Raw genomic sequence first — 18,402 nt, 5'->3', positions numbered from 1 at the left:
AAAATGACCTTTCAGGTCAGGGCTGGTACTCCAACGCATTCCACAAAGACTTTTCGATAAATTTTTATGCTGCTACAACAACAACAACCATGCCCATTCAGTGCCTTATGGTAGTCTAATCGGAAAAGAAGCGATTGCGCGTACCTTTGGCGTACTGTGGACTGAATGGTCTCATAGCAACCCAGCAAGCGCTATACCATAGCACAATCTTTATAACCTGGGGTGTACCGGAGTTGGCGAAAGGTTCTGCATAGATATTTTGTACTAAAGATGGTTACCACAGCGCAAACCTGTTTCGCCGTTCCGCCCTCTTCAGTGCCTGTTTTCGTTGTACTTGCCATTGTAGAACATATTTTTCTCCGGTCTTTTAAAATTTCGACTTTTATTACTCTGAAAATTTAGTTACGATCGTTGGCTCATGCAGGAATTAACGGTATTTCTAAATATTTATGTGAGTATTGAAAAGGGTTGGTTTTTGATTTGCTTAAAAATTATTTGTTAATTTGTTTTTTTTTTTTTACTTCTGACTCTTTTTAGTAGTAAATATATGGTAACTTTGGGTTTTTATTTTTCATGGGTTTTCAGAACTTTCCCGAACGTTTACCAATTTTTTCGGAATTTTTCGGATTGTGTCCAGATTTTTTCAAGACTTTTGAGATATGTTAAGTATTTTTTAAAACTTTTCAGAATTCTTTTCGGGGCTTTTTTGAGACCTTAGCAATAAGTAGTTTTAACTGCAAATTTAAATCTTAGTTTTGCCTAAATACCATACCACCGTAGACCCTTTTTTTATGAAAGCGCTTAAAAGAAAGTTTTGAGTTTTGATATAATTTACTTTCAACCGATGAAACTGGAGTCAATATTCCTGCAATAATCGTAGGCACGCAAAAAAATAGAGTTTTACTTAGCCAGAAAATTACTACCATTTTTGGCCAAATTTACATTCACAATAGTGCAGTTTCATATATGTATGTACATATGTTTTGTTTTGAATGAAAAAAATCTACTAATTCAAGTGTTTTTAATTATGAGCCCATAACTGTAGATGTCTTGGCGTTTTTCCTTTAAATTATGACTGTGAAGTACATAATTCAATTTGCTATAAAGCTCCATGCTTGTGTGCTAGAAAATTCGTGAAGTTATATTTAATTTCTTTGATATCATTTTTGATAATTTATAATTTATGTAAGCTGTTAAAAAATCGTACTGTTAAAAAGTGCATATATGTAGTATGTACCTAAATTAGAGTGCCTCACCGAAAAAAGGTGCGAGTTAATTATAAGATTCAATAAATTTTAAGAGTTTCGCCAAAATAATTCGGAAAAGAATTGAGATTTACGTAAGCTGTGCCGATTTAAAACTAGCCCGAAAAATGTCATTATTTTGATTCCGTTGATAAAATTTGTAAACCTCTTTTTTTCAAACTTTCTAAGCATAAACTCTTCTATCATCTGAAGTGATTTTTTGGAAAAAAAATGTTTTTTATAACTAATTTTATTTATATCTACTAGAAAGATTTTCAAATCGGCACAGCTCAAGTAAATTTTAATATTTTTCTGAAATATTTTGGCGTAAGTCTCAAAATATATTAAATTTTATAGTTCCCATGGAAAAACGCGCGGTTTTGTTGTAATGTAAAAACGAGGGTATTCGATTTTTCGTCTTTTTTCCAAAAGCGGTTTTCGAGTTATTCAAAACGGTTCCCTATTTTGAAAGTAAGGAAAAAACCGGATAAACCGGTTTTAAAATTCAGTCTATTCGATATTCGAAAAATTAAGATTTAAAAAAACCGCCTATAGGTAAAAAACTCTAGTAAAAACCAAACACAAAGAAATTACGCCTGAAAGTAGATTTCACTTCAATTATAACTACTATATTAAGATCCTGTCGGTGCAAGGAAATGTTTCTCAGAGGCTTCTAGGGTGGCCAGCTTTTAGCGATTTTAGCATTAAAATAAATAAAAAATAAAAAAGCATTCTGGATTTCAATTCTAAATAAAATACTACAGGAGTTTTCTTGCTCCGTTTCCACTTTGCAAGTTTTAGCTTGACACCAATTCGGAACCCTAGGCTTCTTTTTAGTGATGCCTTTTCGAAGACGAAGATACGTTCTTTTCTGCCTTTGAATTTCTCACTCTATCCATTTTGCAGCTCATTCTGCTGATTTATAAATCAGATAAATTATTTTTTACTTTTACCTAATCGGATATCACAAAGTTAGGCGTAAACAATAAAATTTGCGATAAGCTTTGACGTTACAGACAGGAAATGCATCACAGTCAGCTGGCGAAGACACGTAATACGCAAACACTTCAGCAATGATATCACGAAAACCAAACAATTTGATAAAAAAAAAATAATGATGCCGTCTAACAAACAAAACGTACACAAGTAACAAGCAAAGCGTGGCAAATCATTAAACAAATCCACTTGGGATTGAAGTGGACCGCTTGCGGTACATTCAGCGTAAATTTCAACGAAAACTCGATTAACTGCATTTATAAAAAAAAAATGCCGGCTTTGCGTATCAGCCAAAAAGCCGCTATGACTAGTGCCGTTGAGTGATAATATTTACTACATATAAACACACACACACGCACATGAATCGGGTGAGGATATCGGGAGAGTGTGATAAAAATTCACGCGATATAAAAACAATAGGAAAAACCGCAGCTGGGATGAGTGTGACAGATGGAAAGTAGAAGCATGACGACATATGTCACGCTGGCCGATAAGAAACCACGAAACAAAAACAAGAAAAAAAAACAAACGGCATACGCGATTAAACAACAAAACCAACCATACACACGAGCAACCAAAAATGGCAAGCGCAAGCTTAACTGTACATAGAACCAAAAATGGTAAAACAAATACGAAAATCTAAGTGAGTCAAGCTTAGAACGAAAACGGTGTAGAGAGAGAGAGAAACGCGCATCGCTCTCGTAGCACACATACGTACATATATTTGTTTTCATAACCAGCAAAATTTGCATATCTAAAACACCCACTCAAAACAGATCGATCGAACTGTGTTCGAGAACACAAAAAGAAGCAGCAAGAAGAATCATTAATTATTATTAAAAGAAAAAAACACAAAAAAAAACAAAAAAAAAACGAACAGCAACTAAATTGCGCAAAAATGTCGCTACTGTCCCCACTTTGTCCACGCGCCGCTGCCACCGGCCGGTAGGTTTCAGTCCGTCTGTGCGGATGAATCATGCGCGCATTTTTAACTCGCCCTGCTGTGCTAGCCAGACAGACCCGCCCGCCGAGCTATGTACTCTTATACAAAGCTGTACAAAATCATATATACGAAGTGTTGTCATATTTTTTAATTTATATGTGTACATTAGGACGACGCACCAAAAAAAAAAAAGTGCGGGGTTTCCAACGGAATTATAAAATTTGTTATATTTCAAGACTTTCGCCAAAAAATATTTAGGAAAAATATTAATATTTACGTCAATTAGTTTCATTATTTTGATTCAGTTGATATAATTTTTAAACATTTTTATGCAGCCCTTTAAAGCTTACACTATTCTATTATCTGCGTAGATTTTTTAGAAAAAATTTTTTTTAAATACTAATTTCATTTATAAAAAAACCTCTATTTTTGGAGTTATTTTCAAATGGGTGCAGCTCACGTAAATCTTAATAAGTATTTTTCCGAAGTATTTTGGCGGAAGTCTTAAAATATAATACTTTTTTTTTCTGTATGAAAAGTGATGCACCCTAATGTATATACATAAGTATGCATATATTTATTTGCGGTGTGTATGCGACACTTTACAGGCGAATTAGCAAGTTTTGCAAACGATAGCTAGAAGACTGTGAGCTTTTTCAATTGTAATGGCGCGCAAGCTAAATACACTAAAATTATATATGCAAATATGCTTGCATATGTGTGCGCCTTTAATTTGCATAAGCGATCGTAAAAGTTTATGAATTCTTTTGTTTGCTTGGAGATCATTGACAGCCCGTAGATTAGCACTTGTGGGTTTCTTGCTGTAATTTTTTTTTTGCAGCAAATAAATCACAGCCCACGCAGTTTTTATAAAGGTAGAGGTAATTTAGATTATTGTAGTAAATTTGAAAGTGTAATTTAAATTTACTTCTAATTCCTTTACAAACATAGGTGTGGTGATAAATATTAGAGCACGAGCTATTTTTATCAAAAAGACTTATCTCGCCCCCAAAGCTGTTAAAGAAGCTGACTACGGCAAAGCTGTGCACAGATAGGCGCTAAAACTTTTATGTACACAAATAAAATTTTTTTCATTCGAAATATAAAAACATGTCCATTTACAAATGTCTAAACTAAGTCGGTTTTTAGTTACTCTAGTAAAATTTGTTTTTGTAGTCGGGGAACCAAACTTTTCTTAGACTGCAACCATGGAGCATCGCTGTCGGTACGTTATTTAGCTTTTGAAAATAAAAAACTTCAAGAAGGAAAGAAAGAAGAAGGGAATTTCGTGTGCTTATAAATACTATGAGTAGTCTGAACCATCAATTTCAATGATTAAGCAATGATTTATGGAATTCTATGTGGCCATACCAGCAGAGTTGACATCGATCCTTGAGGTCATCCAAAAGAGGTCGTCACACCAGAAATCGGGAATAAAATGCCTGCAATCGAATGTGAGGTGACTGATGCTGCAGGCATCTGAACTGGTATTTAACATGAATATTTGTATATAAAAAATCTATGCGAGCATGGGCAACGCGCGATTTCTCAGACTCCGTCTTCGTGTGAATATGCACTAAAGAAAACCAAGCTGCAAATAGTTTACCAATAAGATCATGGCAGTAGGGGTTTTCATAAAAGAAAATGCCTACGAAAATAATATGTAAACTTATGATAGATATTTGCATTAAAGTTTATTAAAAAATTCAAAAATCAAAATCTTCTATAGGATTGTAAATTGTAACTTTTAGAATCAAAATAAAAGCAATCAAAACAGGCTGCAACATAAAGTATATTTTGCGATTGCAATCGAATTTTGTTGCAATTTTTTTACAGCTCTGACAAAAATTCTCTCGAAATAATTTCCGTCAAGCCTTTGTCAAAATCTGTTATTACCCTTCTCTCTCCAAACAAATATTAAATAATCCAATAAATATTAGCATTATTACCCATGCTACTTTGCACCTTTAACACTTTTCTTATTTCGATTATATCTTATTCTGATTAATTTCTTTATGCAAATAAAATATTTATCACCATTTTATTGGAACCAATAATATTTCGAACATCACCATTCGCCAAGTACTTCCCCTTTGATGGCATCTAACAAGTGCTGTCTAATTAGCACCTGCTATCATCATTGCCGCAAGACATTTTTCGCCGACAAAACAGCAAAGCCAATAAAAAATGAGGCGAGAAAGTCAGGCGTCGTAAAAATTTAATCAAACAAACGAAATTGTTTGTAAATATTTTCTGGGAAAATTGTCTGTAGATCCATGCTTGGCATATAAATACATGCATATACATATATGTATATGTACAAGTACATCCCAGCAAAGACTTTGGTATCGCAAACGCCGAGATGAGTAACGTATTCTAGACGGCATTACTATAAAATTTCGTATTGCAATTAACTGCTTTTAGGCATTTTTTTTTTATGATAATCCATAGTAAATTTCGAAATTAAGTCCAACTTCTAAGGGAAGGAGGGAATCAAATGGCGTTCGCCAGTGGTATCGCAACGGGCTTTTTCAGCCTAAGTGTGCTTTTACACAGTGGCAGCTGCTCTAACCACCTAACCTAACCCTAACCAAATTTTGCTTATTATGTTATTATTACCGTAAATTGAAAGTATCATCTATAAGCCATAGATTCACTTACCGGTAAAACTACATATAAATATATCTACTAAGGAAGAGTGTAAGCGATTCCCTATAATTTTTTCCTCAAACTTTACATTCATTTCTGTGTTAATCATGTTGCTTTGCTGCTGATACTGGGGCTACTGTTACCACATATTTACAACAAAGCATTACGGATCGCCGAGTACATTGCGCATACGCCATGCGGTGCTCGAATCAGTTGGGGTGCGCTGGGAAAGTCAAACAAATTAATGAGTTCTGACAGAGCAATAAATGGCAACCAATGGTGAATGGCGTAAATGGCATAAATGGCGTAAAAGTTTTGCCAAATGCGGCGCCAACAATCGCACGCCGCTGATAGACATACGTACACACGTGTATTTTTATTTAGCGCAGAACGATCGGGTGGGAATTATGAAATATTTAACAGAGTAATAAGTATATGCAAAAATATATGAATATTTAGATATTGCATTACGACTTTGTGGTTACTAACATAAATGCGGTTTAAGATTTTTTTGGTGTAGAAAAGCAAGGAACACTGCAACCTAAATGTTATTTTACATATACATATCCCAATGGTGAGGTCCATTACTATGAAGTCCTAATATATTGTCAGCTTACGATTCATTGCTTAATCCGTCTGTGTACTAATGAACATACATATCTGTGACTGCAATCAGGGGGCGTCAATACGCCGCAATTCCCGCTCCACAATTTTTAGCTGGCATTTCTTGTAAAAGTAAATGTTTTAAGTATAGAGTAAAAAAGCCTGCATCTTTCTATACCGGTATTTTTCCATACATACCCTAATGTTTTTGAAAAAATTAGATGGGCAATCATGCGATATATCCATTCTGGTCACATTGACCACAACCCCTATTTTCAATCAACAATGGGCTTGTACGGCTTTAATAAGAGTTTTTCCCAAGTAGTTCCAACTCAGCCTTTTATCATACCCACCTTGGTATTACATTTCTTCGGAGTAAACCGAATGTCGAAGAAGGCGCACAGAGCAACCTACTTAGATTTTTTGACCTTTTGAACTTACTAACTACATAATGAAAGGCAAAGTCCATCAGTTGCCATTTTGAAAGTACCTTTTTTCTATCAAGAATCCAATTACATTCTTACAGAGTCATTCACCCTCTTTGACCTTGAAAGTATTTATTTGGTGGTAATCAAATTATTCGTTTTCATATTTATTCTTCTACATACCTACATAAATAATCAATCAACATAATCGTCGAATAAACAAGCAACCAGCGTCTCTGTCCAGCTGATAAGCTAACTTTGTCTCCGATTAAATACCTTTACTACTAAATGAGGACAACTTGAATATTTAGTTGTGATATTTCAAATAGTTACGCTCGTAAGCATTTAAAAATAACCATTATACCATCAACTGCCAACGAGATTGCCACTGTTAACGTTTTAGAATGTTATAAAAAAAATTTCATAGATATCTATGTAGGCAAAAAAAAACAATAAGAAATTACCTTTGAGACGCGGCACTTGAAATACTGACAGCTGCTAATTATTTGTTGATTTATCTCGCTGCGCTTTATCTGTAGAGCTTTTTTCTTTTGAAAAAGCACCTAGAATGTCTATATACTGTGAGAGGAATGGAGCGAGAATTCGTAATTTTGATAAGGTACCGTTGATTGCCGCTTAGTTGTAATAATTTCTTTGCAATTATTAACGAATTAATGATGATGTTGGTAAATTTTTTTTTACTTGTTTCGATTTGGTTTCGACTTTCGGTATTTCTTGTTTGGAGCCGATGATCATGATTGAGGTGGTGAAGAGGGATAAATGATGGCACATTGGCGCAACTCGCTATGAATTTGATTGGTATGGTTCTACATATACATATGTACATACTGGGCGTCAATGAAACCCAGACGGTAAAATGCAGAGCGCTTATGAATAAACACTTTCAGGAAGGGCTTCTCTTCTCTTGGAAAGCTGTATTAAAAGATCATTCAATAGCCCTGCCGTCCGAAAGCAAGAAGAAAACAAGAAGGTATGTTTTCAATCCAATGGAAGTCAAATAAAGTAGACGTTTCAGCGCAGATCTGATACAAAGTCAAAGTTTATTTAATCATTATTATTTCATGTAAATTTTTCCCTGCTGAAGGAACTTGAATCAGAGGCTTTGAAACTCTGATGATTCAATACAAAATACAATCGCTTCAATAGGTCCGAAATAAGGGCTACCAATAGAACTCTTTTTTCCAGAAATATATATACATATGTATATACTTACATACATACACTCCCATGCACTTGAATAGAGACACCACTTTTTCGCTTTTTCCGGGTTTTTTCCTTTTATTTACTTTTCTTTATTTTCAGTTCATTCTCTAACAATACCCATACAAACCAAGTTTCAAACTTTGTAGAAAAAAACAATCATAAAATTTTCATCAAAATTTAAATTTTTTCTTAGAATTTTTACTTTTTTTTGGCTATGCAGTTTTGTAGCCCATTAAATTTTAGTACAGACATACATACATATTAAAAAACAAAGTTTAAATAGCTACAAATTAAAGTTGATCTTTGATAATTTTTTTATATAAAAATTCAGCATGCGTTATATGGAAAAAATTGCTGAAGAGCATCAGTAAAAAATTGTTAAAATCAACAATAATCTCTAGATACTTCCAATTTACACTTTATTCTACCAAAATTGTATGGGTTACATAACTGCATATCGAAAAAAATCAGAGAAGAAAGTTTGAAATTTTGATGATTTTTTTTTTTTTAATTTTCTACAAAGTTTAAAACTTGTGTTTACAAGGTTTTTGTTAGAGAATGAACTACACACATTTTCATTGAAATAATGGAAATTAAAGGAAAGAAATAAAAAAATAAAAAATAAAATAGAAAAAGCATGGTCCCTATTCAAATGCAAGGGATAGTAATGTACGTAGTAGTGATGTGCAAATATTTTCAACTTAAGAATCACTCTACGGCACTTCCGAAATTAATAATTTTATTATATACACATATGCATACTTGCAGATACATACGTATCGGAATAACTGTGTATGTATGGCTGTATGCATGTATGAGAAAAATAATTCATTCATCATTCTTGTACACCCCGTTTTCGGCTCACTTTCTCTTTGCTTCCCCCCCTGCGTCCATTTTGCTACACCTGCACTCACACATATACACAATTATATTATGAAATTTAGCATACTTTTAGGCATTACCAAAAATCGCATGCGCTCATTCTGTTTTTGCATGTAGAATGTGTGTATGTGTGTGTGTGTGGGTGTGCAAATAAACGCTCGTTCAAGCATTATCTTATTTTATAACTAAGTAAATTCTCTCTTCACCCGCTGCTCTGCTCTCTCACCTGTTGTGATGTGGATGATGTTTCCTTAACGCTACTACTAGAACTGGAACTTGTATTTATGTGTCGCCCCACAGTCGTTGTTGTTGCATTGCTTAAACCATTATTAGCGCCGCCACCATTGCAGCTAACCGCTGTGAGGCCATTTATGGCGGGCGTTGAGACTGTGGACACTGTACCGGTGCCGACGCCGCCACTTGTTGTTGGTGTATTGCCGCTATTCTTCTTGTGGAAATTTTCAATTAACGACGCTGCTGGACTGGCAACGCCACTATGTGAACTATCCGAAAAATCAGACATCTGCAAAGGAAAGAAAGCATATAAAATATTTGTGAAAAGCTGTTTTATCAATAAAAAAAAAATTATTACGCATTAAAAATTCTAATAATTCGCCTAACAGTTTTTAATGCATGCGAAGTCAATAAAAAATTTTATGCGCATTTTTGAGAGAACAATTTTAATATCCTGCCAATGGAAATATCTACACGCTTGCAAATATTAAAACCAGATTGCAAAGTAATTGGTACTCCAACTAAATAAATGCATTTTTTTTTATTTATTTGAATGTTGTGTAAGTAAATAACTTCTACTTAAATACAAAAAATCGCTCTCGTGTTGAAGGGGAACTTTCTGCCCGTAGCCAAAGGTGATTTGCTTTCAAAAAATAATAATTTTTTTTTTGCTTTTCGCTCTTGATAAGCGAATATGTGCATAAATGTGTATATTTGTATATTCGCTAGACATGCTGTCGTCTAGTACAAAGTTGTAGCTTTAGAAAAACAATCTGAATAAAAGTAGCACAATCCTAGATTTGATGGTCTGATAAGTTGATGCAAAGTGCAAGTTTTAATCATTTTGATAGCTGAGAATTTAGTAGAATAAATGGATTTGCGGCGGTGCATTTAATCTTAGAGAGTGTTAAAGTTCAGTTAAAGATGCATGATAAGCAGTGAAACTAAAAAAAAAAAAATATATATATATAAGCTGACTTAGGAAGGCATTATAAAACTTTTGATTCATAACACTTCGCAGATTGATTAAATTCAGAAATTAGAAAACTTAATGCCGTTTACTCAAGTAGATATTAAAATTTTCTGCCCTTTAAATACATTTTTTTTACAGCACAATTTATGCTTTAAAACCTACATGAGAAAACGACCCTAAAAGTGAATGAAAAAAATTTACCGGAAATGAAATTGGAGCTCTAGTACAGTGTCTCCCACGTAATTGGGTATAAGAAACTGCAAAGATTTTTGTCTAAATTATTCATGGAAACCAATTAACTTCCTTCGAAAATTGGGTAAAACTGTAATCAGAATGGTTACGCACTTGCCGTTGTAAGATCCGCTGCGAACTCTCTTAATGTTTCCCGAAGGAACTCGCCAAAAGAAAATTTTCGGCAGCGCAGCTCTACTTAAAAAAAAGTTAAACAAAATAGCAGTGTGTCTGGGCCACACTACAGAAGTGAAAGTTCCTTCGATTCATTTTTGTTCTTTTTTCATACTGTAGAAATTTGTATTACTCTTAATACTAGCTGAAGTCTTCGTATTAGTATTCGTCTTCGCATTCGTATTCGTGTCCAACTTTGTATTCGACTATGTAAGTATTCGTCTTCGTATTCACCTTCGTTTTTAACGTCGTATTCATCTTCGTATTCGTATTCCATGTCGCATGCGACTTCGTATTCGTATTCGTATTCCAGTTTGTCTTCGAATTCTAGTTCTTCTTCGTCTTCGTTTTGGTCTTTATTTTCGTCATCATGTTCACCTTCGTTTTTGACGCCGTATTCATCTTCGTTTTCCACGTCGCATTCTACTTCTTCCTATTTGTCGTCTTATTCAGCTTTGTTATTAACTTCGTATTGGTCTTGGTACTCGTGTTCGTATTAGTATTCGTATCGTAGTCGTGTTTTTTGTTCCAACTTACGTGTTCATATTCGTATGTGTCTTCGTATTCGTTTTTGTTTTTGTTTTCGTATCCGTCTTCGCTTTTGCTTTCGCCTTTGGCTTTGGCTTTTTCTTTTTTTTACCCCTGTTTTTGCCTTAATCTAAAACTTAACCTCAAACCGTTGCCAAGCATATTTCAATAATTCACTCTAAATATTACTGAAGGCGCAAATAGAAAAGAATGCACGGAGAATGTCACCGTTTGTTAGTTCACCGCCCCCGCTAAAGAAATATCACTTCAAAAAGTATCTGGTCAACAAGAGTTTTTCTTCCTATGAGGGATCCCATAAACTATGACAATTTTAAAATTTAAATTTATGAAAATTATCCAAGCAATTAAACAACTCCAAAAGCTTCAATTCTAAATAAGAACTGGAACCGGCTTGACTTAATATAAATTTGTTACATATTCTCACACTTATTTAAAAAAAAAACTGAAGCAAAACACGAACCCATTTCTTTATGTTTTTCATCGAATTGTGAAATATGAAGAACTGGTTTAGATTTTCAAACGCGCCACCCACGCTAAAGAGTTCTTGAATTGCTGATATCGCGCAGAGCCGGTCGCTACGGCAATTGTTAGCAACAAAAAAATAAATTACCCACGCAGTAGAGTAGGTATGAATATGTTTGCATACATATAAGTGTATGTTCATATCGACATGTATAACAAAATAGTAATAATAAAGCAAAGTACATTGTACACTAGGGTGGTCCGAAAATTCTTGTGAAAGAAGTAAAGTCCTAGAAGTTGTCTATATCGAAAAAATATAAACCTAGTTTTTATTTCGAAATCAAAAAGTATTTAAAGGTCGCTTAAAGCGCTCAAAGCGCTCATGCATTTATACGAAAAAAAAAAAACATTTTTTCGTAGAACTGGCATAGAGTTCCTTAAAATCAATATTTTACGATCGGAAAACTCTATTTCTCCCCAAGAGACTTCCAATAATAATACCGAAGTGTTTATTTTACCATTTTTTAATAACAAACGATTTTTTATGGGTCTCCCCATAGCATTTATTTGGATTTTTGAGGACCCAATATACTAAAAATCTGTTAAATAATCCATTGGGTATTATTACTGGAAATCACCTGAAGAGAAACAGAGTTTTCCGATCGAAAAATATTGTTTTTTAGGAATTCTATTATATTTATTTATACGAAAAATTGTTTTCTTTGTTTGAGCGACCTCTAAATATCTTTTTATTTTAAATTAAAAAACAGGGGTATATTTTTTCGGATTTTATCTACTTTTTTGGGTCACCCTAATGTAAACGCAATCTATTCTTAAAAATAATCAGTAGTAAGGCTTTCTAGTTGTGCTTCCGTTTTAATATTTTGAGGCGCGATGGGTATTCATTGTTCGAAGATCTTCTAACATAACTTCTAAAGAAAATGTCTTATCGAAAAAGCGCTTCCTAAAAGCTATAATACGCTCTTTAAATTGGTATTTGGGTATTTAGATATGAACTTATTTATGTATGAACATACAGACGCATGTGTTTCTTTTTATCTTTGCTTCTGTTTTGTTCTTCTATTTACAAATCTAAAATACATTTCACACACTCATTTTGTTATGTGTAAGTATGTACTACCAAGAACAAGAAATCCATAAAAAATATTTATTTTTTTTTATGGGCACGAAATATTGAAGTGCTAAGCCAATGTTCATTAAACGCCAAATCCAGGCAGCAGCCACATGTGGCGGCAGTAAGTACTTCTTCGGACATGTCCATTATGGCCATAACGTCTTCACGGCAAGCAAGAATATGTAAAATAAATCATAAATAGCTGAGAAACTAATTTCAAATGCATATGCAAATAGGCCATACGTATATTTGTACGTCTGTATGTTTATGAATGTGTACATTGCCATTAAACTTAGTATGCCCGCTAGCTAAGCCCAGCTAAGAAAACCTATCATAGTGATATCAATCCATAGCTTAGCTCTAAATAGTAAAATATGTATTTGAGCGATTTGATGCCGATGAATTCTTTTGCTATAGTTTAATACATACTTGCAACTCAATCAATAACTCTACATACAAATTAGCTGCTAATACCATCCTACCAAATCTTCCCCCCCCCCCAGCGCAGTTGCAACTGCAATTTATTACGAAATCACCAATTTTAACTTGATTGATCATTGAGCATTCATGGTGGAAGACAAGTTTCTTAATATCTCACTACATTGCAGTATGGCTTAACCAAATGTCTTCAACGCTTGAAACCCGGTAGCAATTAACTGTGCAATAAGACAACTTGCACACCCAGTAATTAAAAATATATGTAACACACATACATATGTATGTATTTGAAACCCGTTCATAGCTGGATGTCATAAATTTGAAAATATCACAGTTCGTTTTGAAACGTCAACATTTATCGAGGGGGTGTAATATATAGTTTAATTATCAGGGTTGCCATTTCTTGCCGATGACGACTGCTGTTAAAAAAATGTACAGTATCGATCGGACAAGAATTAGAATCCAAATCTGGATGTGTAAGCCATCATGGACCGATCCTAACGAAAATGCAGCCCACCACGGTATTAGCCAAAATATATACAGCCAGAAAAATGAGCAGCATCCAATGAGCAACTTGGACAGGTGTTACAGTAGTCATTAATTCGTACACAACTGATTCACTCAACGTTATTCTGAACTAACGACCCATTGAATATTCCATAGGCGAAAAGGAAACTCCGCAATCAGACTGAGAGTCTGGCTGCTGGAGCCAGTTAAAGTAATATTATTGACTTTAAAAATAAGTGCCGTAGTTTTGGTGAAATTCAAGACCCAAATTATCTCTCTTACACATTACTACTAGCATATTTATTTCAATCAGTTGGGTTGTTACGAAATACAAAGCCATTGTCGCGCTGGTCTCATCGGCAACAAACTCCAAAACAGTCACGAGATTGTAAGATGTTGTTCGCTCGAATTAATCCAAAGAGAAATACATTTACAATTCAAGAAATAGACTGCAGCATGACGGAGAGGTGTGGGTAACTCAGTACATTTTCAGGAAATTACTACTTAAAAGACAATTTTAGTTCCTAAGGACAGCTAACATCAAAAGCCTCAGAAAGAAATGGTATGAAAATAGAGTTCTAAGCGTTCATTGGCAACGCTAAAGCAGCTAAACAACCAATCGCTTAAAAAATCTGACTTGAAACTGATATTTAGCTACATACATATTTGACTATAATTCGGCTTTATTAAGTGATTTCGCGCGTTCGCCAGCACTCTCCCCCAAAAAACACATTTTAATTTCGCAAAGAGCAAAGAGATGTTTGAATTTCGAACTTATAATAGGATCTAGTTATTCTCATTTTCGTTGTTGGTGTTTCCGACAGGGTAGGAGTGTGATGTAATGTGGAACGCTTTTCCGTCATCCCTTGTCAAATTTGGTTTGGAGACAAACCGGTTTCGGCGTTGTGCCATCTTCAGTGTCATTTTTCGTTCTCTAGTTATATTTTTCAATTTACTAAAACTATTTAATATACCAGTTAGAGATTGTTTATTAAAATATCTTAGATTTTCAAATATGGAAACAATTATACGTTGGAGTATGTTACTCCACAAAGGGACGAGGATAGGACGTAATTTTTTTTAGCTTTACAAAAATGTAAAACGTTGTTTCATGGTCTTATGCTGGATTTCCAGTAGACATTAAATGGCACAAATGACAAATGACAAAGTTGGGCATTAAAAAATAATCGTGTCATTACATTAAAAAAATAGTCATTGAGTTAATTTCCACATGGCATTTTTTTAAATGGCATACATTTTTTGTCATTTCAATGCCTAGTGGAAATTCGGCATTAGTTCGAGCATAAATCACACAACCTTGGCAACTACGATATAAAGTTACCAAAGTAAACAATAATAACAACAACAGAAATTATATAATTTTCATACGTTAGATTCGAAAAGTACTGCATACATATGAACATATTTTAAAAATATGAATAACTCAATATGCATACCAAATAATTGCCACAAGTGGAACGCAGCAAAATCATAAATCATAAAATTGTAGATGACAAATGCACATACATACATACATACATAGATAATTAAAAAAATCGTTAATGACTTCATTATGTTTAGATATTTACTCGTACAGAAAAACTTGCGAAATATTTTGGATAAAAGGCACAAATTATCATCGCAGTGACAGTAATTTATGCGTAAACTCGAAAGCCGCTTAGCGTAAACGATTGATGTCTCCAAGCCGTAGATAGATATTTATTTACATATGTACAGTGTGGTGCGTAAGTATGTATACTTATATGTGCTGTAGATAACTAAGTTTTAATAAATCGTTAGAGCTGCAAAAAGTGACAATCGCAACGGCGCTCATTACATTGAAGTCTTAATTTTTCAAAGCAGCTCAAGCCATACGAATAATTAATTTCATATAAACAAATTCGCTACAACACCAATAAATCTACAATTGTGGATGAGTTGCATTACAGATATGCTATTGTAGGTGCTTTTGTGTAAATAAATAAATGTGCTAATGCAAATGAGCATTAGGTTGACACTGAGCGAGTTGTGTGTGGTTGTAACACACGAAGAGTGCATTAACGCTGCTACTCGCCTATTAGCCGTACCTATTCGTATAAGCCAAGTTGGCTGCTTTAACTTTGCATTTGAACTGACTGCTATTTAGTTTTCTATTTGCATATAAATTTAACATTTTTAATTAGAATACATAAAAAATGCATTGGCGTATAAATCTCAAATGCAAATCGGGCTGTCAAAGTAAATCCCACGTTTTATTGCACTTTTGTGTTAGCATAAAAAATGAATTGTGAGCAAAAATAAGTACACATGCGTTTGTATGCGACTATGGCCAGCCTAGTAGGGAAAAGGTGGACTAAAGAAATAGTACAAAATATCTTTTCTATAACAGTGCCCTTCAGCTTCGAGTTGTCGATTTTTATTTTTTCTTGTTCAATCGCTGTTTCCTACTTTGCGCTTTGGACTAGCGGCGAGAATACCTTTTCCCCATAATAATTTGTTTCACTTACCGCAGAGGTTAACAGCGGAAGGCCTACTACTTATGCGCTATAAAGACGAGCGGGAGTAGGAATTGGCGTCAGTTGGAAGGAAAAGAAACGTCTAATAAGAAAAAAATAAGAATTTGCTTCTCTGCTCACCGTCAGCTCGAACTTTTTGGTGTATGGCAAACGTTGAGGTCTGAGGGATGGAGCCTCCTTTTTTACAGCTTTTAATCAGCAGGAATGCTGATCTGGATCAATTGCCTCTGTCACTGACGAAGAACTAGCGCAGGCGAACCGATGGCTAATCGAGTAGCTGTCTGTAAAGGACTCCATACCTTCTTCCTTGGCTTGTTTTATAGTAATGTCCATTTCAGGCCGACTGAGATGGTCCATCTGGTTGCCTTTCGCGCATTAAGAATTTACCTTAGCTCTTTGAATTAAGCAGTGCCTTCAGTGGGGACTCGACAAGACTTTTTGGTCCATTGGGACTTTTTCTACCTCCTCATTGCTGTTGCCGACGTTGTATTATTGACTATTATTGGCATATCCAGCGGCAGCACTTATGTATAAACTGAGATCTGAGGCTTTTTGAAAATTATTCATCTTTCATCATCTGATTCTCTGATCACCTACTTAGATGAGACCTTTCGGTGACTGGAAAATGGGAAAGGGCAAGATCTTACGCCACAGCAAATGGACCCTTATTCTTGGAGGCAGAAAGGTGCCAGGAAGCCTTCGTTAAAATTCTGACGGAAGGAGCCTGGCTGCAAACCATCAAAAGGAAACAAAAACACTTAACATTCTTCGACAGTCAATCGGAAGGATGCGATTCCTCATCGCGCTCTAGTTTCGATCTTAATATGGGAGTGGGACTGTGCGCTCATATATACTCTAAATTCTACAATGGACCTCTAAGAAAAGGACACGATGCAAGCAGAAGTTAAAGGAGCGGCAAAGTTCTGAAAACATTGAGCCATTTTATCAACGGTCCTCTTCCGTTCGAAGAATCGCTCCGTAAATATTCTTCCAAATCAGCCTTCAATTCCTGGCTGGGCTCTGTTCTTTACATTTCCATATGAATTTATGAATGTACTATGTGTACATACTTGTCTCAGTTTACAGCAATTGTTGATTTTATTTCTGTTTTAACTTATCTGCATACATAATTTTTTATTCCTAACAGATATGTAGTAAGTACATAGCCGTATTGAAAATAGTAATTCACATGCTAATAACGATACTCAAACATAAAGTGAATACAATTAAATGTGAATATGTTAATAGTCTCAGCAAGTATGAATATATGCATATGCACATATATACATACATACATTAGACCGGGTCGACCCTCATACAAATGTAAAAAAACACCAACTTGGGAACTTACTTCGAGAAGATTTTGGCACAATGAAAATATTCTCACCAAGTGATCGTTCAAAGCAGTGGAATAATTGCGAACTCTACTTCGTGACCCAGTCTTATGTACATTTCCATTAGTTTCGGCAAAATATTAGATACAAATTATTCATAGAGAAGGTTAGGTTAGGTTGCAGTGGCTATCGGCACACTTACGCTCTCAATTGGGCTTGTTGTGGTACCAGTATGCCGAGTTGACAAGCTTGAGCTCAGATTTCCAAAGGTTGACAAGGCAATTAATTGCCTTACTGATGCAGACTCCTCCTCGTCTCAAGGGCTTCTGTTGAAGGAAGTCATTCAACGGCACGCAGAGTATCTTCCGTGGCCTAACGTCGCCCAGTAGGCGGGATGACTTTTGTATTTCTAGTCCACTCCGACTTTGTTTTATATTTTGGACCTGTCAATGTAGAACTGAATAGAATTCATGGGTAACTCCTTGCTAGGGATTTCTGCTTTATACCGTTATTACCGGCAGGCTAAGCCCATCCAGAATTGCGGTATGACCACAGATTGTAGACACTATATTCTATGTTTATTATGTTCTAAAGTAGAATTGAGGTAAGATCAGCGATCTTTGATTCTCTACTCCCAAACGAATCACTCGAATGTTATTTGTAATCGAAACTACTGGGTAGCTATCATTAATATCAACTTGTCCACTTCTATTCGCACAATTACACAACTACTATTTAGTTGAACTTTCAACACTTTTATTAATTCCTTTTCAACGCTGTTTTGCTCTTTCGCTTTACTTACTTCCAATTCAATAGATTACGTTTCATTTTCAATTATGCAACTAACAAGACAGGAAATGATTTGTGCTATTTGTTGATGCTT

At 34.7% G+C, this 18,402-nt stretch overlaps 1 protein-coding gene across 7 annotated transcripts in view; it reads right to left on the bottom strand.

Moving 5' to 3' along the window:
* LOC118747915 (NAD(+) hydrolase sarm1) overlaps positions 1-18,402 on the bottom strand; it is a 98,531-nt gene that overhangs the window by 34,103 nt on the left and 46,026 nt on the right. For all 7 annotated transcript variants that reach the window (XR_004993999.1, XM_036482131.1, XM_036482132.1 and 4 more), the window contains exon 2: positions 9,193-9,489. Coding sequence is in view for 6 of the 7 variants with exons in the window: in XM_036482131.1 (XP_036338024.1) it covers positions 9,193-9,489 (297 nt within the window). In the remaining variant the exon portion in view is untranslated. The remainder of the gene's footprint in view (positions 1-9,192; positions 9,490-18,402) is intronic.

This window comes from Rhagoletis pomonella, unplaced genomic scaffold (genome assembly GCF_013731165.1).
Source record: "Rhagoletis pomonella isolate Grant_MI unplaced genomic scaffold, Rhpom_1.0 Rhpom_scaffold_00012, whole genome shotgun sequence".
NCBI lineage: Eukaryota > Metazoa > Arthropoda > Insecta > Diptera > Tephritidae > Rhagoletis > Rhagoletis pomonella.
This window is presented reverse-complemented; position numbering and strand designations above follow the sequence as displayed.